At 60.8% G+C, this 24,318-nt stretch overlaps 1 protein-coding gene across 1 annotated transcript in view; it reads left to right on the top strand.

The window, feature by feature from the left end:
- Nucleotides 1-24,318, top strand: part of LOC125357613 (ribosomal protein S6 kinase alpha-2-like) — a 73,115-nt gene that overhangs the window by 4,037 nt on the left and 44,760 nt on the right. The window contains 2 exon segments of the mRNA XM_048354566.1: nt 1,119-1,181; nt 19,018-19,068. Of these exon segments, the coding sequence (XP_048210523.1) occupies nt 1,119-1,181; nt 19,018-19,068 (114 nt within the window).

Raw genomic sequence — 24,318 nt, 5'->3', positions numbered from 1 at the left:
AGGAGCACGCGTGGCTTTCTTTCTGGGGTATCACAGTGCACTGAAAGCAGATCCCCCGTGACTCCCAGGAGACTCAGGGTCAGGTGGAGAGTCCACCGGATCCCAGGAGACTCAGGGTCAGGTGGAGAGTCCACCGGATCCCAGGAGACTCAGGGTCAGGTCAGGTGGAGAGTCCACCCGATCCCAGGAGACGCAGGGTCAGGTCAGGTGGAGAGTCCACCCGATCCCAGGAGACGCAGGGTCAGGTGGAGAGTCCACTGGATCCCAGGAGACTCAGGGTCAGGTCAGGTGGAGAGTCCACCCGATCCCAGGAGACTCAGGGTCAGGGTCAGGTGGAGAGTCCACTGGATCCCAGGAGACTCAGGGTGGGGTGGAGAGCCCACCCGATCCCAGGAGACGCAGGGTCAGGTCAAGTGGAGAGCCCACCCGATCCCAGGAGACTCAGGATCAGGTCAGGTGGAGAGTCCACCCGATCCCAGGAGACTCAGGGTCAGGTCAGGTGGAGAGCCCACCCGATGGGAGGCTGGGTTGGCGGTGGTGGCAACAGCAGCCGCTAGGCTGGACTGTGGGTGGCCGCTGGCGCGCGGGGCCGGTGCCTCGCCTTTGCGCTCTGGGCAGGTGAAAGCAGGAGGTGCTGTTATCTCAGGAGAGGGGAAACGAGTGGAAGCAGCCGCCCGTGTTGCTGCATGGGACGCAGGGGCCTGTCCCCGGCTCTCCTGTCTGTGCTGCCGGACTCCCGGGTCTTTCCTCCCGTGTGAGGCCCACGCGGCTCTGCGCCCCCCGAGTCGGCTGGGGCGCGCGGTGCCTCCGCGTGGCTTCCGTCTGGCTGGTGGGAACCTCCCTCTCCTGTGGCTGGCTTGTAGGAACGCGCGTGAGCCTCGTCTCCCTCGGTCCTGGGAGTCGTGCACACTCGCGCCTCTGCAGTGGGAGTGCGCACTGCTTCCCTGGCCACCCTGGCACGGAGCCTCCTGCAGCCCCGCGAGGACTCAGGAGTGATGGGGAGCAAGGGAGCCACGGTTTGCTTGCCGGGGTGTTAGGGTGGCCGCCTCGTCTTTCTCTGTCCGCCTTGCCTGTGTCCCGCCCGCTGCTGACCTTGCGTTGTCTGTCTCTGTTGTCAGACCGGCGAGGAGGAGCCTGGCCTGGACGCGGAGCCGGCCGCCGAGGACGCCACCACGGAAGAAGTAACCATTTCCCTCTCACTATATAGCTGCTGGGGAGGGGTGGGGGGTGGAAGGGGGCGGGGCCGGATGGAGGGGGCGGGGCCGGATGAGGGGGTGGGGCCGGATGAGGGGGCGGGGCCGGATGCGGGGGCGGGGCCGGATGCGGGGGCGGGGCCGGATGGCAGTGGGAGAGTAGCGGCAGGTGGGGGTTCTCTTGGTGGAATTTGGGTGTGTGCACACACACAAGCACACCTCCCTGAGGGCTCTGGGCAGTGGTCTCATCACCTGCGCACGCCCGGCCTCCACACTAGGCTTCCACACGCCCGGGCATCCACGTGTCGAGGCCTGCAGGGTCAAGGGTCAGCAGATGGACTCTGGGAGGAGCAGGTGGGATGCTCCCAAGTTCTTAAGCAACAGAACATTTGAACTCACGCACGACATTTTATGGCCTCTTGCATGGAAGCGGATTATGTGTGCATTGTAGTCAGAGTTTCTGTACAAGGAGGACAGCCGCTGGCCTCGACGAATCCCGGTGCTCTGGACCGGCCTGTCTGAGGAGGCTCTGCTGGGGGGGAGTTAGGCGGCGGGCCGATGGAGGTAGCGGGGCTGGGGGAGGAGGAGAGAGGGGCCTGCTGACGGAACTCAGCCCCGAGGAGGAAGGAGGATGGGGAGGGGAGGCGAGGGGCGGTGCTGGCTGGCATGGCTCCCCTCTCCTGCTCTGCAGGACCTTGCTCCTCACCCGGTCACGGGAACCTGGCATGGGATGCAGCGCCGCGAGGCTGTCCAGCCTCGGGGGCGACACGGCAGACACGATTTTGCGGCAGGAACTCATCTAAGGTGACATCAAACATTACAGAGCTGAATGCCAGCTGGGCAGGGCCGCTCATGCCGGCGCTCCTAGCAACTCAGGATGTAGACACTGGGAGACGAAAACAAACTAGTGAGAGGCCATCTCAGCCAGTCAAGAGGCTGAGCGAGCGGGTCACATGGGTTGTCCCAGCTATGAGCGAGGGGGGTCCTATCGACTAGCCTAGCGGTGTGGGAAGCATAAACAGAAGGCAGGAGGCCCAGGCTGACCGGGCATAAATACAAGACCACATGTGAAAAATCACGGAAGCAAAGGGGCTTCGCACGTGGCTTCAGTTCCAACGCGGCGTTGAAGCTGGGCGCGGGGACAGTGGCTCCACGGCCACGTTTCTGTCGGAAGGAAACTCGCGGCGGCGGTTAGGGTGTGCGACGGGCAGCAGGCCCAGCGGCCCCGCTCTCCCGGGCCAGGTGCCTCCAGAGTCATCCAGGCTGTAAGACCCGCGGCCCCGCCGGCGTGGCAAAGGCCCTGCCCCCGTGCCGAACCCCGCCCTCGCCCCATCCTCCTGTGCACGGCATGCGGGTTTGAGCCCAGTGCCACCAGACCTTGTGATCAGATGACATAATGTATTGGTTAAATAAGGAAACTCCCATTAAGCCGCCTCATTGTCAGCTGGCTGCCTTTCAGCGCCGCGCTTCTGCTGCTGATCGGGGTTTGGAGCTCTGCTCTCTCTCCCTAGCTTGCAGAAAGCATGGTTTGGCTGCGTTCCTTGACAGTCCCTGGAGAGTAGGCTTCTACAGTGCCACCAAGGTCAAAGGGGAGAGCTCCCTGGGGGCTGGTGACGTCTCCACCGGGCTGGACGGTCCGGCCTTGGGAAGTCACAGGGGCAAAGGGGGAAGGTGCACACAGCACGCAGGAAGAGGCCCGGGGGGGCGGGGGCGGGGGGCCTCTCCTCTCGCCGTTGACAGCTCTCGGCTGGGCTTCGGGAGAAGCCTGGGCTTCCGGGGGGCGGCGGAGCGCATCTCTTGTGGTCTTGTCAGCCAGGTGATTTCACAGGAGCAGCCTCTGTGGCTTGGAGTCAGCACAGATGAGGCAGACTGACCATTTTGCTCACGATGAGGAACAAGATGGACGTTTTTGTCCACTTGGGCTACAGTAACAAGGCTTATAAACAGTAGGCATTTACTTCTCTCATCCTCACGGTTTACAAGCAGCCCTCTCTGTGTTCTGTACATGATGGAAGGGCTTTGTTGTTTTTTTTTTTTTTTTTTGGCCAGTCCTGGGCCTTGGACTCAGGGCCTGAGCACTGTCCCTGGCTTCTTCCCGCTCAAGGCTAGCACTCTGCCACTTGAGCCACAGCACCGCTTCTGGCCGTTTTCTGTATATGTGGTGCTGGGGAATCGAACCTAGGGCCTCGTGTATCCGAGGCAGGCACTCTTGCCACTAGGCTATATCCCCAGCCCAAGGGCTTTGTTTTTTAAAAAATATTTTTATTATTAGGAGACATAGCTGTCCGTCTGTAGCCCAGACTGTCCTTGAACTTGAGGTTTTCCTGCCTCTGCCTCGCTAGTCCTGAGAACGTGGGCGTGCACTGCATGCCCAGCTCGGGCTCCTTTCACAAGGACACACACTCCTCTTGTGGGCTCTGCCCCTGAAAGGTCACCTCAGGAATCCCTGCCTTGTGACACGGTCGCCTGGGGAGTCAGCCTTTCCGCGGGTGGATTTTGAGGAGCATACGCCATGCCTACTGCGCCCACGCAAGTCACAGAAGCATTTTAAACTCATCAGAAGTGTGGTAGGGCCGAAGACTTCCCAGCCGCAAGTTGTCCTATCCTGGCGTTCTGGATGGAAATGGAAATGTACGCCCATGCCAGGGATGCGGTCAAGGAGATGGGCTATGAGATGGTAGAAATGATCATGTCGTGTTGTTTGCCTTGCTGTTGTTTCTGATTGTTACTGAACGCAGGGAGAATGGATTGGTTTTAGGGCCTTGTGCAGGACTGTGGCGTTGACATCGGGTGCGTTCATAGTGGTTGTGAGACTGGAGACCCCACGCCCCGGGCGCATCGCGTGACACGGGACGCCCCGTGCAGGGCTCGGGGGCGGGGATGGCATTCGGATACTCCCAGGAGCTGGGTGACATTCGCTGGAGTCAAGTCATCCTTGGTGCGGCCTCCTTGACCTGAGCGTCACGACGCCTTAGCCACGTCTTCCCTAGTTGAGGATTGATGCTCAGGGAAGAGGAATTCCTTCGTGTTGTTGCTGCTGGTCGTGGCGTTGAACGCAGGGCTTGGCGGCTGTCCGGAGCTCTTTCACTCAGGGCTGGCGCTCGGCCACTTGGAGCCACAGCCCCACTTCCGGTTTTCTGGTGGTTAACGTGAGGTAACCGTCTCTGGGACTTTCCTGCCCCGGCTGGCTTTGAACCACGGTCCTGAGATCCCATTCTCCTGAGTAGCTGGGATGACAGGCGTGAGCCACCAGCACCCGGCTAAAAGTAAATTTCCTGACCACTGAACTGAGAATAGAAAGTTTCAAGCCTCTCATATCTGAATATGCGTGATAATTCAAAGTCACTCCGTTCGTAACCTGTGGGCCCAGTGCCATGCCGAGTAGTGTTGAAGGGGCAGGAAGGCCGGTCCCAGAGGGTGTGGGTCCTCCTGCCCCCCCCCCAGCACGCACTTCGGGGTTCCCCGTGGCTTTGCCGTGGAGCGCTTCTAGAGTAGGGAGCACGCCCGGGCCGTCTGGCGAGTGAGCATTTCCCACTTGCCGTCTCTCTTCCGTGGGGACTTGTGTCATGGCTGCACCCAGCGTATGCAGGAAGGACTCTGAAGGAAAGATCTGGAGCGGCTTCTTGAGGGGTCAGCTCAGGGATGGGTCACAGGCGCAGAAGGAGAGCCCAGGGGCATGCTGGGAGGCGTGCGGGGCGCTGGGAAGTCAGGGTGTGGAGCGGGGCCTAGGCCTTCCGGGGGGCCCCACGCCGGCCGGCCTCGTGGCCCAGATACTGCCGTGGGGGGCTGGGGCCCCAGGCGGTGGCCGGCGGGAGGGTGGCGCCTCCCCCTCCGTGCTAATGGAGCCACTTTGTCGCGAGTCCAGAGGCGCGCGCAGCCCTGTTGTCTGGGAAACCCATTTGGACGGCAGCGGGGGGACTCGGGCGCTGCCCACCCGCCGCCCCGTGAGACGCAAGGAGCGGGCGCCTTCCCGGCTGGGTGGGGGACGGGGCAGGCAGGGGGGGGGCCGTGGCAGGCGGGGGGGGGGCCCACGGGGCCCTGCCTGGGCCCAGCCCTGCCAGCTCCGCACGGGGGGCGGGGGGCAGGACGGGAGGGGACAGGGAGAGGCCGTGTGCCCAAGGCTCGGCCGTCCCCTAGGGAGACGGCAGCCACCCCCCTCCACGCCCCCACCCCCCGGCACGGTGTCACACCGGCTCCGAGCGAGAGCCCCGGGCTCCCCAGACAGCTCTGGTCCCCCCACGCTGCTGGACTGGGAGGGGTGTGCAGGCGAGGAGCTTTCTCCTTTTCAAGTGCTTGGCCCTCAGGGTGTGCAGAGCCCCGCGCGCGTCGGATCTGGGCAGCTGTAGGAAGGCCGTTACCGGGTGGCTGTGTCTCTTCCTTCCTGTGAAAGCTCTGCTGGGCGCTGCGCCTCCCCCACGCCTGTTTTGATGGCAGAATGGGAAGTGTGTGTTGGTGAGGGGGTAGCGGCGATGCCAGCCAACACTGGGGAGGAGGGACCGCAGGGGGGTCCCTGGGGCTCCGGCTGCCAGGGACAGCTGCCCGCGGAGCTCACGGGACAACAGGAGGCAGCGCCGGCCTGGGCCTGGGGAGGAGCCCGGAGCCGGGCACACCGTCCAAGCCGGGGCCCAGGGAGGGACCCGGAGCCGGGCACACGGTCCAAGCCAGGGCCCGGGGAGGAGCCCGGAGCCGGGCACACGGTCCAAGCCGGGGCCCAGGGAGGGACCCAGAACTGGGCACACGGTCCAAGCCAGGGAGGGACCCGGAGCCGGGCACACGGTCCAAGCTGGGGCTCGGGGTGGGACCCAGAACCGGGCACACGGTCCAAGCCAGGACCCAGGGAGGGACCCAGAACTGGGCACACGGTCCAAGCCAGGGAGGGACCCGGAGCCGGGCACACGGTCCAAGCTGGGGCTTGGGGTGGGACCCAGAACCGGGCACACGGTCCAAGCCAGGACCCAGGGAGGGACCCAGAACCGGGCACACGGTCCAAGCTGGGGCCCGGGGAGGGACCCAGAACCGGGCACACGGTCCAAGCCAGGGAGGGACCCGGAACCAGGCACACGGTCCAAGCTGGGGCCCAGGAAGAGGTGAGGAGGGAGCAGGCAGGGCACTGGTAGAAACACCCAGAGCACTGGAAGGAGAGAAACAGCCTGAGCCCTATCAGGGCCCTGGACTAAACGTCTCGCACAGGTAAAATATGGCTCCATCAGGCTGAGCCCCACAGCAGCCACCTATAAAGCCGGCGCTGCCTCCTGTCACTGGGCTCCAGAGAGAGATCCACTGTTCCCCTTGAAAAAAGACTCAACTGGTTTGAATAGCAATGAGACAAGATGAATAATGAAGCCTAGGAATTCATAGAGCAATTAAAAGCAATGCAATTGTAGCTTAGAGGGGTGGTTAATAGTTGAAAGGAGATTAATAAAGTGTTCTCCAAGCCCTGCTCATTATCGTGCAAGACTGTTACCTTGCATGGCTATTATCTCACATGGCTGTTACATGGCTTAGAAACCTGTTATCTTGCATGGCTGTTACCTTGCATGGCTGTTATCTTGCATGGTTGATATCTTGCATGGTTGATATCTTGCATGGCGGTTACCTTGCATGGCTGTTATCTTGCATGGCTGATATCTTGCATGGCTGTTACCTTGCATGGCTGTTACCTTGCATGGTTGATATCTTGCATGGCTGTTATCTTGCATGGCTGATATCTTGCATGGCTGATATCTTGCATGGCTGTTACCTTGCATGGTTGATATCTTGCATGGCTGTTACCTTGCATGGCTGTTACCTTGCATGGTTGATATCTTGCATGGCTGATATCTTGCATGGCTGATATCTTGCATGGCTGTTACCTTGCATGGCTGTTACCTTGCATGGCTGTTACCTTGCATGGCTGTTACCTTGCATGGTTGATATCTTGCATGGCTGTTATCTTGCAGGGCTGTTATCTTGCAGGGCTGTTATCTTGCATGGCTGTTATCTATCTCATTCGGCTGTTACCTTGCTTGCATGCCTGTTATCCGAACGTGTCTTTTATTTTGCATAGCTGTTTCTTAGCGTGCTTGCTATCTTACATGGCTATTATATCACGTGCCTTGCATGCCTGTCATCTTACATGCCTGTTGTCTTTCCCGGCTGTTACCTTGCATGGCTTTGCTTTATCCAGCTGTGACAGCTCCAGGAGCTGCCGCTGTGTGGTCACAATGGGAGGGCCAGTCTGTCTGGATTGTGTTTCCTCTTTTCTGTCCAGCAGACCAGAAACATTTCAGTCCTTACAGAGTCTAGGAAAAGGTAGTGTAAGCACAGTGACTTTGGGGAGAAGGGAGGTGCGTGTGTGCGTGCAAGCTCTGGATTAGCCGTGTGTTAGCTCGCCCGGGGAGGGCACCACTTTGGCTCCAGGGAACATTAGCGTTTCCGTGGCAGACATGAAGGGACACGTGTGCGTCTTCAGTGAGAGTTGGCAGAGCAGACGATTCCATGTGGAAATGGAAATTACTCGCAGGCATCTGTAGAAGACAGGATGTCTGACTCTCTTCGTTTGCAGACATCTGTCCTTGGAGTCGTTTCTTTCTCTCTGGAGTGGCGTTTGTTTCTGACGGGCACGTAGAGGGATTAGCAGCACTCTTCCGTCCTGATACTTTTTTTTCCCCCTTTGGCAACAGATTGGCTATGGCACGGCGCTCGGGATGCTTTGACTGAACGTGAAAAGCTCACTCAGCCAGCGTGGGCTCAGCGTCCTCTGAGACGCTGGCACCGTTGTGGAGGGTCCTGTGGTCCGGGAGCCCGGGTCAGGAGGCTGCGGCGGGGGCTGCGAGGAGAGCCCGGTGGGCTGTCCCCCTGCTCGCGCTCCAGCGTGGACACACAGGCCCCGGGGGTCTCCTCTGTCCCCGGGGGCAGCACTAGGGACTGCAGCCCCTCGATGTTGTGGGTCATCTACCCGAAGGCGGGCTCTCGAGGAAGAAGCTGCGGAGGTCATCTGTCGGGAAGCCCGTCTCCACATTGGGCCGCCCCTTGTGGGCCCACCACAGGGCTTCGGGGTGCGGGGGGGGCGGGAGCCTGAGGTCAGCCAGGTCTGTGGGCTTCCGCCTTGGAGCCTCGAGGAAGCAGATGGCTTAGTGCAAGGAAGAACCTTTCAGTGTGTCGCTGGCCTTCATCCTCCCGAGTTCTCCTGGGCCCTGGAAGTGGGGGAGGTCTTGTTTCCCCTCCTTTTTGGGGGGGAGGTGGTGACACTGAGGCAGCAAAGAGGATGTAATCGGCCAAGTACGGCAGCCATCCCACCCCTAATGGAGGTCCAAACAAAGCTTTGCCAGGCACATTTTCTCTTTGTGGAGTAACTAATTCTCTCCCTCCCTCCCTCCCTCCCTCCCTCCCTCCCTCCCTCCCTCCCTCCCTCCCCTCCCTCCCTCCCTCCCTCCCTCCCTCCCTCCCTCCCTCCCTCTCTGTTTCTGGTTCAAGACAGGGACTCACTCAGTACCTGACTCTTTCACTCACTGACTAGTGTTCTACCAATTGAGCCACGGCTCCAGCCCCCAGATCGCACCCTGTCCTCATGGACCTGGCGGTGGTGGTGGACTCCTGGTGAAGGAGTCTGGGCACAGGTCGAGTTATGCCTCAGTACTTCCTGTCCGAGCCGTCCCTGTCAGGCAACTCTGTCAGTGTCCCTGGCATCCCATGGCTGTGGCAACCAAAGCTGTCTGTAGACACTGGAGAAGTGGCTTGAACTCAGAGCCTAGTACTTGCCAGGCAGGTGCTCTGCCGCTGAACCGTGGCTCCTGCCCTAGTGTTTTCTTTTAATGGGTGCATTTAGCCTCCTGGCCCAATTTTGCTGACTTCTGAGCACAAGTACAGTCCCTCTGAATCAGTGTCCGCATACCCCAGCCAGCCACCCCTCACTAATTCCTGTCATCTTTGCTTCCTGGATAAGGTGTTAATTTGTGCTGCGTTTGTGAATTCATCTGTAAGCAGATCTTAGTGACTTCCAGTTGCACAACACTTAGGTCAGGAGGAGGGATTGCGAATAGCATTCCTGACCTAGCAAGACTACAGTTTTTACATAGGAATTGGCTAATACAGTTAATGAACATCACTGAGGTCATTTGTGGGCTAATTACCGTTTGGAAGGAGGACAATGTACTCTTAGGGCAAGTGCAGTTTAAATTTAATGAGCACTGCTTCCTACAGCCAGTATGGCGTGGAAAGCGCTTTGCTATGGGAGGTAAATATCTGCAAGTTAGGAGCCAGCTCAGCCGGCAGTGTCTGGACCACCCCCCCCCCCCCCGCGCGGGGCCGGCTCCCCCCGCCCCCCGCAATCACGCAGAGTCGTGACCGCGTGCTTGGGATCCCGTGCGGCCGGCCGGGGGCTGAGCGTCTTCTGGCCAGGCCCCTCACCGCTGCTCCCGAGGCCCGGCCCTTCCCCTCCCCCCTGCTTCCCGGGCACTCCGGTGACCGAGCCGGGGCTGAGCGGGGGCTGCGGGGACCCCTCCTGCGGGGAGGCGGGGGGCCCTCAGGAAGAGCTCTCAGACACGGAGGCCCGGGCGGGGGTGGCGGGGAGGAGGAGGTGGCCAGGCACACGGGACCGGATGCTGGTGACACGTGGGGCGATCCACAAGGAGGGGAGTGGAAGTAGGCAGGCAACGAGACGTGGGGCTTTGTGCGGCCGCATGCGTAGGCCCCACGGGAGAAGGGCAGGAGTCGTGGACAGGGGCTTGTGGACCTGGGCCGCTGAGTGACAGACAGGAGCTTGTGGACCATGGGGCCGTGGACAGGAGTTTGTGGACCATGAGACAATGGACAGGAGCTGTGGACCTGGGCCATCGGGCGTGGACAGGAGCTTGTGGACCTGGGCCATCGGGGCGTGGACAGGAGCTGTGGACCTGGGCCATCGGGGCGTGGACAGGAGCTGTGGACCTGGGCCATCGGGCGTGGACAGGAGCTTGTGGACCTGGGCCATCGGGGCGTGGACAGGAGCTGTGGACCTGGGCCATCGGGCGTGGACAGGAGCTGTGGACCTGGGCCATCGGGCGTGGACAGGAGCTGTGGACCTGGGCCATCGGGCGTGGACAGGAGCTGTGGACCTGGGCCATCGGGCGTGGACAGGAGCTGTGGACCTGGGCCATCGGGCGTGGACAGGAGCTGTGGACCTGGGCCATCGGGCGTGGACAGGAGCTGTGGACCATCGGGCCGTGGACAGGAGCTGTGGACCTGGGCCATCGGGCGTGGACAGGAGCTTGTGGACCTGGGCCATCGGGCGTGGACAGGAGCTGTGGACCTGGGCCATCGGGGCGTGGACAGGAGCTGTGGACCTGGGCCATCGGGCCGTGGACAGGAGCTGTGGACCTGGGCCATCGGGGCGTGGACAGGAGCTGTGGACCTGGGCCATCGGGCCGTGGACAGGAGCTGTGGACCTGGGCCATCCGGCCGTGGACAGGAGCTGTGTCAGGGCTCACACAGCGCCTCGTCACGGGGGCCTCCTCAAAGCCCCTCCCCCAGCCCCCCACAGCACCTTCATCTGTGGATCAATACGGCCTCAGCACTGCCCCCTACTGCGGTTCAGAAGGAATGCACATCACTGACAAACTCTTCTGGCCCAGACTGTTCTCACTGTACCACGGGGAGACAGGCGGAAAGATTCAGGATGCGGCCAGCCCTCCCTCGCACTGCCTAAGAGGAGAAGCCGGGGGTCTGTGTCTGAGACGAAACGTGACGGTCGTGGGTCACACATGCAAGCCGTGATCTGACCTGGAGTTCTGCTGTACAGTGACAGTGTTCCAGAGACAACTGGAGAGACTGGAATGCAGACTGCGAGTTTTGTGCTCTTGATGGGATCGTTTTGAATTTGAGGGGCCTCGCGATGCTGATGAGCTGAGAGACCAAGCCCGGAGGCCATCAAGGTGTCCGCAAGTTCCTTTCAGATGGGTTGGTCAGAAAACGGTGCACGAAATAGCACACAGGACAACAAAAGAGATGGGTGAAACCTGTAGCCATCGGCAAGGCGGAGGCAGAGCTCCGGGCGATCCTTGCCCTTTCTGAGCCTTCCTGTGGGTTTACACCCTGTGAGGTGCAACCTAGAGGGGAGGTGGATGGTGCGGAAAGTGTCTTGGTTTTCTGCCCTTGCCAGGTTTGAGACAGCCTCCCGTCTTAGGAGTGGAGCGTGTGGGCGAATCCATCCATTTTAAAGTTGGAGTTCTTCCCACTGGCCACAGGATGATTTGTGCCTAAGAGACCACTGGACTCTGCCCAGTTCTCCCACAGTAACACACAGGAAGCTCTTTAGAAACCGAACCCAGTCGTTTTTAATCTCTCACCAAGAGCCGCTCATGGGAACGCATGGCGGCCAGTCCCCAGCAGAGATTGGTAACTCTGTAGGTGAGAGGGATGCTCGGGAAAGCGGGCCTCGCGGGGCCTGGCAGCGTGGCCTGTGTCGTGGGGGCACGGCAGGGCCCTGCCCGTGGGAGGCCGTCCTCACCCGAGGTTGTGGGGCAGGTCTAGACTCACCTCACTGCATTTCATTTCGTTTCATTTTTGGTGCCGGTCCTAGGGCTCGAACTCAGAGCCTGGAAGCTGTCCTAGAACTGTGCTCAAGGCTAGCTAGCGTTCCACTCCGGGCCACTTTGTTGGATGAGAGTTTCACAGGCTTTCCCACCTAGGCTGGCTTTGAACCATGATCCACGGTTCTCAGCCTCGCGAATAGCGGGGGTTACAGGTGTGAGCCTCTGACATCCGGTTCTGTCCTTATTTTTAACATCTTAGGGGAAGCACCTGAGTAACTAATACCAACATTCCTCTTTTAGAAGTTGAAGTGTAGTTATTAGACTTGTGTGTGTAAGTGTGTGTGTGTGTGTCCGTCCGTGTGTCTGTGTGCTACTGGGTTGGATCCATGGCTTTATGCTTGCTAGAGAAGTGCTCTACCACTTGAGCTACGCCTCCAGACTTTTTGTTTGCATTTGCTTTTGAAGCAGGGTCTTGCGGCTATCTTCCTTCTCCTGAGTAGAATCCCTACTGAGCAGCTTGAATTGTAAGTGTGCCTATGCTACCATACCTGCTGACATTTTTTGTCATATTCAGAAGGATCAACACCAGCACATTATTTCCTAACTCTGAATGCTCTGCTATAGCCGCGCGTTTGTAGATGCGTCTAGAACATTTCATGTCATGTGCGAGCTCCATTCAGCTTCCTTGCCTTTTATTTGTCAGCGGGAGGAGGTACAGATGAAAATCTCACGGATGTGCCATCTCTGGCCGTGGTCCTGAAAGTCTTCTCTCCGGCTCACGGGCCGCCCGCCCCTCGGGAACCTCGTTCTCCCGGGGCCGTTGGCAGCCATGGGTCTCAGGCACAGGGCAGCTCTCCTTCGCGGGGGGGGGGGGGGTCCCCGTGCCGGGGGATCTGAGGACGACGGGGCGGGAAGGGGCGGAGCTTTCCTCCCGCACACCGGGCCGGTGACGCCTGAGGTCGTAGGTCACAGGCAAACGCTCCGGTGACGGTAGGGGGCGCGTGCTCTCGGCGTGAGCTTGGCTGCTGGGGCGTCCGTAAGGCAAGCGCAGCGCGCTTGGATCCTGCGGCCTCACCCAGGGCGGCAGGCATCGAGGCCTCGCGGGGCTGAGGAAGACTCTGCTCCCGCCTCACGCTGGACCCAGCGGGGCGCGTGGCAGGCCGCCTCCGGGGGGGGGGGGGTGGCTCGCGGCGGGGACCCTCCAGGCCTCCGGGGACCCCACAGCAGTCGGGGGAATGCAAGGGACGGGAAGCCCTCCGCCCTGCGGGGAGGGTTCCCGAGTCCCGGCCTCCGCCCTGCGGGGAGGGTTCCCGAGTCCCGGCCTCCGCCCTGCGGGGAGGGTTCCCGAGTCCCGGCCTCCGCCCTGCGGGGAGGGTTCCCGAGTCCCGGCCTCCGCCCTGCGGGGAGGGTTCCCGAGTCCCGGCCTCCGCCCTGCGGGGAGGGTTCCTGACCCTTTCCCGTCGCGGTTGTTTTGGCTCGCGCAGGCCGCACACGCGTCCGGGGGTGGGACTCCCCGTGGGGCGGGCCCGTCACCTCGTCACCCAGCCTCCTGTCCACCCGGCTGTGCGCAGTCGGGAGCCCCGCGGTTCCAGACCAGCCCGGGACGCCAGTCTGTGCGATTCCGTCTCGAGGGAGAGACGCTGCCGTCCCACTGCGACGTGGAACCTGAGGGGGGCAGATTGGGGTCTCCGTGTCCTGGGGGCGGCCCGCCCAGAAAGGAGCGGAGGAGCAGCTGGATTCAAGCCCGGCCCTCCTCCCCCTCCCCTCCCCCCCAGTGAACCATTGGCTCAGAGCTCTTTATTTCTGGGTCAGCCTGTCTACCCGGGGCGGAGCTTTCGGCCTCCGTGCACCCACCTGGGGCCGCGCAGACCTGACTCTCTCCGTCCTCCTCCTGTCTCCCCGCGTCCCCCACGGTCCGCTTCCTCTTTTGTGGTTCGCGGCGCCCTCCCCTCTTCTCGGTTCCGAGTACGTTTCCACCTTTGTCACCCGACGACCCTCAATCACCAAGACCAACAGGCGGCGGGGCGGCGCCCTCTGGCCCCGGTGACCTCGCGTTGCTAAGATCTGCGTTTCTTTCTAGGGTTCTCCTGTTTTGTTTCAACCTTCAGGGGACACTCCCCCCCCCCCCCCCCCAGCAATGCTGCAAGGCAGGAATGGTAGTGACGATGACCTCAGGTTGTAGCTGGGCATTTCTTCACTTCTGACTCCATTTTGAAATGCAGTTTGGCTAGATGTAGGATCCATGGCTGGTTTTCTTTGAGTTGTTTGTTAAGACAATAGCCAGCTGCTTTCTGAGCACTTCCTACGGTTGGTTTAGAATGCGTCCACTACGAGCTGCTGCGTGGATGTTCACACTCATGCCTTCACGGGGCGTGGGCGTGTTCAGCCCTTAGCTCATCAAGTGCTCTCCTCTCTCTCTCTCTCTCTCTCTCTGTCTCTGTCTCTGCTCCCTCACCCCTACGGCACATGCGCTGTGATCGACCATGTCCCTTGAGTTCTTTAGTCACCCCCCCCCATAACATTTTCTCCCATACTTTTTCTTCCTCTTCCTGTTTCCTGCCTTCAGATGTGTTGATTCTTTCACTTTCTCAAATCTGCCCATGAGAACATTGGTGATTTACTTTTCCATTTGAGTGACTGTACTTTTCAGCCTTCTTGTGGCTTCTTTTAAGTTTTCGGTGTGTGTATTGATCGTTCTGTGTTGCTAATGAGCCGCTCACACGGCTTTCTCCACGTTAGTTCTGGGACAGTGCCGGGATTCGGTTTTGGTTGCTTTGTCTGATCACTGTTCACGCTCTACACTCTTGGTCTAATTGCAGCTCAAGGCCAACAGGAGCTAGAAGTGAGGCTAGGTTTGAACAAGCAAACCAGGCATGGCAGTGCACACCTGTGCTTCCAGCTCTGTCCGAGGTCATAGGCAGGAGGACCGCAGCCCGGGCCGCCTCCAGCCCGCACAGGAGACCCCCAGCTAAGAAGAACTGGAGGCGTGGCCCACGCGACAGCGAGCCTTAGCAAGCACAGGCCCCGCCTTCAATCTCCAGGACCGCCGGAAGACAAAGCGAGTGACTAAGCTCCTTCCAGCAGGTGTCCTTCCCGGTGGGTTTCTTGTTAGTCATTTTCCTTACAAGTGACCGTACTTCTCTCCGTATGCCGTGTGAACATTGTCGTTGAACACTGACCATTTGACTCCGATCCGACGGTCAGCCTGGGGAGCAGCATCTCTTCCTCCCGGGAGGTTTTCCGCGTTCGTGGCACGCTGCAGGCTGCCTCCGTGCCACGTCCAGCGTGGTGTTTTCCGCGTTCGTGGCTCGCTGCAGGCTGCCTCCGTGCCACGTCCAGCGTGGTGTTTTCCGCGTTCGTGGCTCGCTGCAGGCTGCCTCCGTGCCACGTCCAGCGTGGTGTTTTCCGCGTTCGTGGCTCGCTGCCTCCGCGCCACGTCCAGCGTGGTGTTTTCCGCGTTCGTGGCGCGCTGCCTCTGTGCACGTCCAGCGTGGTGTTTTCCGCGTTCGTGGCGCGCTGCAGGCTGCCTCCGCGCCACGTCCAGCGTGGTGTTTTCCGTGTTTGTGGCTCGCTGCCTCCGTGCCACGTCCAGCGTGGTGTTTTCCGCATTCGTGGCGCGCTGCAGGCTGCCTCCGCGCCACGTCCAGCGTGTGGTGTGACTGGGCCTCTCTGTCACTCTGAGCCCGTCGCCCCCCGGCCATGCACGGCTATTGTCCGCCTGTCGGAAATGAAGTCGGCGACAGGACCGGGCTCTCTCGACCCCTGGCAGCGTGGGAAACCCACGGAGCTGAAAGAACCCACGGAGCTGAACGTTCCCACGGGCTCAGAGTTAGAAGCCGCCGCACCGTCGCTGAGCAGCTGCCAACGCGGCCGGCACGCCCGCCGCGGACTCCCCGTGAGCGCGGTGCACAGCTCTCACACGCGAGTGTGGCACCCACAGCTCTCACGCAGTGCACGGCTCTCACACGCGAGTGTGGCACCCACGGCTCTCACGCGGTGCACGGCTCTCACACGCGAGTGTGGCACCCACGGCTCTCACGCGGTGCACGGCTCTCACACGCGAGTGTGGCACCCCCGGCTCTCACACGCGGTGCACGGCTCTCACACGCGAGTGTGGTACCCCCGGCTCTCACGCGGTGCACGGCTCTCACACGCGAGTGTGGCACCCACGGCTCTCACGCGGTGCACAGCTCTCACACGTGAGTGTGGCACCCCCGGCTCTCACGCGGTGCACGGCTCTCACACGCGAGTGTGGCACCCCCGGCTCTCACACGCGGTGCACGGCTCTCACACGCGAGTGTGGCACCCCCGGCTCTCACGCGGTGCACGGCTCTCACACGCGAGTGTGGCACCCACGGCTCTCACACGCGGTGCACGGCTCTCACGCGGTGCACGGCTCTCACACGCGAGTGTGGCACCCCCGGCTCTCACACGCGGTGCACGGCTCTCACACGCGAGTGTGGCACCCACGGCTCTCACGCGGTGCACGGCTCTCACACGCGAGTGTGGCACCCACGGCTCTCACGCGGTGCACGGCTCTCACACACGAGTGTGGCACACACGGCTCTCACACACGGTGCGTGGTTCTCACACGCGAGTGTGGCACCCACGGCTCTCACATGCGGTGCACGGCTCTCACACGCGAGTGTGGCACCCCCGGCTCTCACACGCGGTGCACAGCTCTCACACGCGAGTGTGGCACCCCCGGCTCTCACTCCGGCTCCTCTCATCCCCCGCCGAGCCGCCAGTGCTGGCGTAGAAGCTCAGTTTTCTAAGTGTTGTGTAAATGGAGACAGCTCGAACTTGGCTCCTCGGGCGGAGCCGCGGGCTTCGTCTCCCCTGACTCCAGAAGACGCTCCTTTCTCCAGTGACCGGGCCGTGTCCCCAGGCACTTAACCAACGCGGGGATTTGAAATGAAACCCTTGCGTCATTCATTCCTCGGTGTTTACAGGAAATCTAATCACCGTGGCCATTTGACAACCCGCCGTCCATCACCCTTCAAAAATACACGAACGTGCCTTTCCCTGGGCAAGCAAAGTAACTTCGGCGGCTCGTGGGTTAGAGAATGTCCATTTTATCATCAATGTTACAGAACAGTGGGTTTTGTTGTGACATTTTTACACTATACTTCATTTGTTCCCCTGCTTGCATGCCTTCTAAATCTAGATTCTGCCCATGAGAAAACGTGATGTCTTTCTGACCCGGCTTATGTCACTTAAGAGATGACCCCAAGTTCCAGCTGTAGTCTGTAAATGAACTCCTTTCGTTCTCCTGCGTGACTGTATGATTTATATTATATACATTTTTCCTGATCTGCCCATTGCTGAGGGCCCCCTGGGCTGACTCCGTGGCTCAGCTACTGTGAGCTCTGCACGGCACGGGGACATTCACCAGAGTAAAGAGACAACCCACAGAACACAGAGAAGTCCTCGCCAGCTACGTATCGATGGGATTAAAATCCAGGATACGCAGAGTTAAAACCAAAACCACAACACTGAGCATAAAAAAAAAAACCCACAATCGATACCTTAAACATAAAGTTCTCAAAAAGCTACGTACAAGTGGGCAATAAATATTTGGAAATATATCCTTAGCCATAAAGGAAATGCAAGCTTGCCTTTCATGGTTAAGAACAGATTTCCAGCTTTCAACTGCGGGCTGTCTGGTGGCCTCTGCTGACACCTAGCGGCACAGGGTGGAGATGGCGTGATGGATCCTTTGCATCTTGGGGTGAGGCCCGAAGTGGGGCTCAGAACCATCGAGGGCACTTAAGAATCCATGATGACCCCCAAACTTCCAGCAAACCCATCAGTTAAAACGAACCATTTGCTAATCTCCAAGCAAGTTCAAAAGGACGGAATCTTGAAATGGATTACATGGCCCAATTATATAAAATAGTGTATGCACACTTTATGGAAAATAAAGTGCAAAGCCGGGTGCGGTGAATCACGCCTGTAATCTTAGCTACTCAGGAGGCTGAGATCTGAGGACTGCAGTTCAAAGCCAGGCCAGATAGGAAAGTCTAGGAGATTCCTAGCTCCAATAAACCACAAAAAGCTTGAAGTGGAACTGAGGCTCAAGTAGTAGAGCTCTAGCCTTGAGCACCAAAGCTTAGGGACAGCATCCAAGCCCAGAGCTCAAGCCCCAAGACTGTAGCACATAAATAAAATAAAGTTCGGATGCTGCTGGCTACAGGATGGACTCTTCGGTCCTGTGGGAATGTTTCTAGAAGCATTTGTGGTCTCTCCTGGGAACATGTGTTTCAGTATCGCATAGGTTCCTTTGCACCCCGGGGCTCCGGGGCCAGGATTCTGTGCCCAGAGGGAGACATACAGCTGCTAACTGTTCCTGGGGAGGAGAGCCACTGGCCAGACCCACCCACCGTGTGGGACGCGGGCGATGGTAAAGCCCAGGGTGCCGGGCCTGTACAGAGGGTCAGCGGTTGGGGTAATGGCCTCCTACTGGGAGGACACACCCCGAAGTGTGTGGTGTCGGTGACCTGTGGCAGTCCAGGGCGGCCCCCAAGCCCTGGATCCCCCTCGACTGTCTCTTTCCATTCCGACGGTCGCCCCCACCCTCTGCCGCTGGCCTTTGAATGAGGGCTGCTGGTGGGGAACGCGGGAGATGAGTTTGAAGTGAGCGTTTTTCTTTTTCATTGGTGGGTCCGAGCCAAGGAGCGCAGGGAAGACGCGGTGGGGGGAAGCCCTGGACCACGCAGACACACAGCCACTGTGAGCCGGAATATCGGGTGTCCGAAGGCAGGGACGGAGGGGGGGGGCTCTGCCCCTCGGGTCTCACAGCGCAGGGCCGGGGACAGTCTCCAGCTTGCCTCCAAACCCTGGTGGGCCAGGGGAGCTGGGGATCACACGGGGAGTCCGGGCGGTGCGGGCCCTCTGTGGGGGGCCTTGATGACTAAGCATGACTGGCATTTCCACCGAGTGCAAGCTTGCAGGTTGCAGTTAAGGCTACGCCCGGGGGTTCAAGTGGCTTCGGCAGTCCCAGGCGCCGCGGGGCGCTGCCGGTGGGGGCGGTGCACCCCGCTGGGTGTGCGCTGCGGCCCCCAGCTGACACCGTGACATTGGTCCGTTGGAGTCTGAGATAGGGGATGGGCACACTTCCCCTCGTGGGGTTCTACGAGTTGCACAGGAGTCGCCAGTTCCCTTCTCCGGGTCTCCTCTAAGGGCGCGGGCCGGCTGGAGCCATGTGGAGACTCATGTTCCGAAGCAAGAAGCGCGCAGGCGCGGTGGGTGCCCACGGCCGCGTCTCGTCGGAGGTCTGCGGCCCGGGTGCCCCCCGGAGACTCACACAGCCTCTTCTCTCTCTGCCTCCGCAGGGCAAGGGGGACCAGACCCCAGTGGAGACTCAGCCAGCCGAGTCCTCGGAGGTAAGAGGCGCGCGTGGGCTCGTCTCCCCCTGGGCCGGCGTGGGTCGCGGCGAGGAGTCTCTCTCGCTTTCCTCCGGTTGTCTTGTGCTGCCCAGAGTCTGGCAAGGCACACTGGGATACGCGTCTGCAGGTGGAGAGCGACGCAGTCGCGCTGAAACTCTGACATTCTAGGGGGAACCACGAGCCGTTAGTTGTGCAATGATGGCTCTGCCTCGTGAGCTGAAGCAACGCCGGCCCGCTGGGCGTAGCCCGGTGAATGGCACTCGGGGTGGTTGGGAAGCACCCGTGCTGCGTGTTCAGCTTTCCGGATTCCGTGTCCAGTGTTCTTTGAAACAGCGATTGTGTGTCTTCCAAGAAAGCTGGGGTCGTGAGGGGCAACGGAGCCGGGCCCGCCGGGCCGCGGGGCTGCGCAGGGCTCCAGTCAGCGCGTGGGAGTCGGCCCTCCCTCGGCCCCACGAGGACGCCGGAGGTGGCCGGGGCTTCTCCTTCCTCCCAGCCCTCCGCTTTTAACCGTCGAGCAAATTGGGAGGCTTCCAAGGCCACGTCTCGTGACGTGTGAATTACTCACACACACTGCATGATGCTGTAGGAGACGGGAGGGGGGTCCCCCAGAGGGCAGCGGGCACCCCTCGCCCAGGCCGGCCACACCCGCCGTGGCTCATGAGTCTCCATGTTTGTACAAAAGGCAGTGTGTTCATGCGTTGTGTCCGTGGTGCGAGTGGCAGCTTTGACGTTAAAAAGTGAAAACTAAGTGGACCGCGGGGTGTGAGGGAAGGAGGAGGGCTCCGGCAGGGCGTGGTCCGGGAGGGAGGCGGGGCTTCCCCACGGGTGGGAGGAGCAAAGGGCTCCGTCCACGGCCCAACGGGCGCTGCTTCCCCCCGCCTCGCGGCCGGCGGGGTGACGTTGCTCCCGAGGGCGTCTGAGTGTGTCAGTGAGTGGTCTAACGCTGAGGATTGGTTGGATGAGGGCTTCTGGATACTTCTGCTGTTATTATTTTGCAAAAGCGAGTTTCCCTGCTAGACCTAGGACTCGTGTCTGTAGAGCTGCCCAGCCAGCAGGCTGAGCCCTCCGGGAGCCTCCCGTTACATCTGTCTATGCGGCTGGGCCACGCGAGCGGATCGTTGTGAGCCACATCCTAGTGGAGCGATGTCAGGACGAGGTGAGTCTCGGTGGGCCTCGGGGGAGGCCGGTTCCGCCTCCCTCCCCTCAGCCTAGCGAGGCCCTGCTGTGGAGCCGTCCCTGCAGACCCAGTGCAGCCCGCACGGGGCCCCCCGAGGACTCGCTTGACCCCGCGGGCCGGCGGGTGGGGTCTGCTCTTTACACTGGGACGATGCTTCTAGAACACCTGGCCACACCGGCGGATCTGCCTCGAGCAATGCGCTGCACGGATGTCCGTGACTCCACCCTGGAGAGTCGAAAGCACCCACCCAGGGTGGGGTTCAGCCGAGTGACGGAGCACGCACTTAGCACGCCTGCTCGCACGCACACACGCAGCACACACACATCAGACCTCACCGGGCGTCACTGAGCAGAGGGAGGCTTGGCCGTCCCCTGTCGTCTCCCCGTGGGAAGTCCTGGCTTGGACGTGGCTGCCAGGGGGGGGGGGGCCCCCGCTCCGGGACCGCGGTGGGGACGCGGTGGGGACGCGGTCCTGTAGACACACACGGCCGCGGTGTGCCCCGTCCACCACGGGGAGACCCGCCCTTGTTAATTACGTGTGCTCTTGGTCGGTCTTGGTGTTTCTCTCGATTATTTCGTTTAGTGAGCGGGAGCTCTGGGGAGGCGAGGGAGGCGTCGAGCCGGGCGGGGCTCGCTCCCTCTCGCTGTTCTCCCGCTCCGCGCCCGACGCCCGTTTCGGGAGGTCGTCTTGTGCGCTGGTCTGTGGACAGCCCCGTCCTCCGCTCCCCCGCAGCAGGCGGGCCGGGCGGCTGTGGATTGCTGCGGGGCTGCCGTGTCTGGGTGACGCCGCCCCTCAGCCTGTCAGGAGCGGTAGAAGCATCTGCTACCTCCCGTGACTGTGGTTCTGAGGGGACTGTGTGCTCCCCTCTTTGTCGTCGGTGCTGGTGTGTCCCCTCCATCTCCAGTGAGGGGACACGGCGAGTTCTCAGCCCCGGCCGTGAGGCTGGGAGTGTGCACTGGGGACCCGTGGCCGGCAGGAGCCGCGGCCGCTGGTGAGCGTGAGGCTGGAGTGGGGGCGTCGAGGGCGTTTCCTCCCCGGTGTCCCACCTCGCAGGCTCTGAGCGGATGCTGGCTGTCGTCTGGCATCTCTGGGGGCTTCATCTTTAACCCCAGAAAGCCTTGTGCGCCCTCATCCTGCATGTGAAGGGGGTGCGTGGCTGCGGCTGGCTGTGGGGAGCGGTGGGCTTGCTTCACCAGGCAGCTCGGTGGCGCTCCAGGCCACAGCCCGGGGCAAGACACAGAAATACTCACGCAGGACACCTCGCGTGAACCTGGCTTCCAGGCGGGCTTCCGGCCGCCATCCTCGGAATCCATCCTCTTGATTAGCTGGGATTGCAGGCCTCGGCCGCCAGCGCCCAAAGGAATGGGGGCTCTGTCCCACTGGATAACTTTGTCCCTAAACTTGAGCTTCCCAGGCCCCTAGCGTCCTGTCATCTCCAGAGCTTCTCCTCCGGCTTCCCAGGGCCCTCGCTTCCTGTCATCTCCCTTCCCAGGGCCCTCGCTTCCTGTCATCTCCAGAGCTTCTCCTCCGCCTTCCCAGGGCCCTTGCTTCCTGCCTCCAGAACGTGTCCCTGCAGGCCTCTCTGATCCAGGGCCTCGTAGAGGAGCAGTCCAGGCTCAGAACTCTCCCTGGAGGCAGTCAGGTGTGTCTACTTGTGTTTCCTTCCAGGTTCCTTGCTTTTGCAGGCTGGCCATGTCGGCCTGTCTCCTGCTGCAGAAGCGGCTCTACGCAGTGGTGGCGAGCTGCTCTGCGCAGTGGTGAGCTGCTCTACGCGGTGGCGAGCTGCTCTGCGCGGTGGCGAGCTGCTCTACGCGGTGGTGAGCTGCTCTGCGCGGTGGTGGCGAGCTGCAGCCTCCAGGCCAGCTTTCCCGTGTGAGGGCGTGGAGTCCGTGCTGGTCTTGCTGTGACCCACGGGGACAGACATGGAGGTAGAGCCGGTGCTAACCTTGTGTTTTGACATGGAGACTTTGGCCGCCCTAATTATGTGTCACCAGTTGCTGAAACATGAGAATTACAAACACACAATGGACGTGTTTCGTGCATGCAAAGGCTGTCGTGGGAAAGGCGGGCTTGGTTACTATTCTGCGAGGTAGATTCATGAAGTACTGAAGTGTCCCGGAGGAGGAGATGCTTCATGAATGCTTTGTAGGACATTTCTGGGAACCGTCTGAACGCGCTTCAGATACTTGTGGCCGGAGATCTGAGGGCGGCGGTGATCGAGGGGCCCTGGGTGGCCCGGAACTCAGGGGCCGTGCGTCCCTGCCCACCCGTGGCCTCCAGTGACAGGACTTGCATTCTCTGTGGCTCAGCTGCCTTCGGGATGGAGCCTGCCAGGGAGCCGGGAAATGAGAGCTCGAAAGTTGCCAACATAATTGAGACCGAAACACACAAACGACGATCGTGGTCATCTCCCCCATGCTGCGTGGGGAGATCTCTCCGGTCTGGGCTTCTCTCAAGACAGGTGGACGCGCAGGCTGGCCAGGGTGCTCCCGCACTCGCCACCGCGGCCAGGAGAAGGAGCAAGCCTATATTAAGCCCATGACCCCACGGGCTTGGATACGTCGGTTACTAAATGTGGTCTGGCTCCATCCCGGCCTCCGGCGATTGCATCTTGCCCCGGGCTGACTTTGCCAGGATCCGGGGTGAGCGCTGGCCTGGGGTTTATAAGCACCGTGGGAAGGCCTGCTCCTGGATGTGCACATTCTCCCTCCAGAGGAGTGAGGCCCAACTGCTTCCCCCTCCCCCCCCCACGAGCAGCATGCTGTCCCGACTGCGTCACGCCGTCTCCAGGGTCTACGGGATGCTGGTAGTAAGTACCGGGTTTCCCTGCTGAAGAGGACGGTGGGAGGAGCAGTGTGTTGGTTTTGGCTTTGGTCCGAGGCAGGTCCAGTCTTTGGAGGCCAAGCAGGTGAATGGATTGCTTCATCCTGTTTTGGGAGTCGTGAATGGCCCTTGAAACCTTCCCCTTCACCTGTTAACATTTCATTTCCATGCACCTTACTGTACGTCTTTCACACTGTGCTTCATCCATTTCTCCTGGCGTTGTTTCGTAGGTGCAAAGTATCTACTTGCCCCCTGCTTTGTGGAAGCTTGGCTTGCAGGGGCTCCTGCTCTGCACAGGAAGGGGGTGGGGAGCTGAGCTAGAGCCTGCCGCTGTGCTGTGCGGGACTCTCTGCTGAGCTGTCCTGCTGGGATAGGCATTATCTCCCTGCCCTTGACTGTGAGGTGGGGCCCCTCCTGCAAGAGGTTCCCCAACTCCTACTCAGGTCCTCAGTGTGAGGTGCACTGAGCACAAACATTCCTCTGCAGTGATCAGGACACAGAGGAAAAGGCTCCATGGTCATCAGGACATGGAGGACATGGCTCCATATGATCAGAACATGGTGGACACGGCTCTGCAGTGATCAGGACATGACCAGGACACGGAGGACATAGCTCTGCAGTGATCAGGACACGGAGGACACGGCTCCGCAGTGATCAGGACACAGAGGACACAGAGGACACGGAGGACAGCTCCACAGTGATCAGGATACGGAGGACACGGCTCCACAGTGATCAGGACATGGAAGACACGGCTCTGCAGTGATCAGGACATGGAGGACATGGCTCCGCAGTGATCAGAATACGGAGGACACGGCTCCGCAGTGATCAGGACACGGAGGACACGGCTCTGCAGTGATCAGAATACGGAGGACACGGCCCCGCAGTGATCAGGACACGGAGGACACAGAGGACACGGAGGACAGCTCCACAGTGATCAGGACACGGAGGACACGGCTCCGCAGTGATCAGGACATGGAAGACACGGCTCTGCAGTGATCAGGACACGGAGGACACGGCTCTGCAGTGATCAGAATACGGAGGACACGGCTCCGCAGTGATCAGGACACGGAGGACACGGCTCCGCAGTGATCAGAATACGGAGGACACGGCTCCGCAGTGATCAGGACACGGAGGACACGGCTCCGCAGTGATCAGAATACGGAGGACACGGCTCCGCAGTGATCAGGACACGGAGGACACGGCTCCGCAGTGATCAGGACATGGAGGACACAGAGGACACGGAGGAC

Source organism: Perognathus longimembris, chromosome 9 (genome assembly GCF_023159225.1).
Source record: "Perognathus longimembris pacificus isolate PPM17 chromosome 9, ASM2315922v1, whole genome shotgun sequence".
NCBI lineage: Eukaryota > Metazoa > Chordata > Mammalia > Rodentia > Heteromyidae > Perognathus > Perognathus longimembris.
This window is presented reverse-complemented; position numbering and strand designations above follow the sequence as displayed.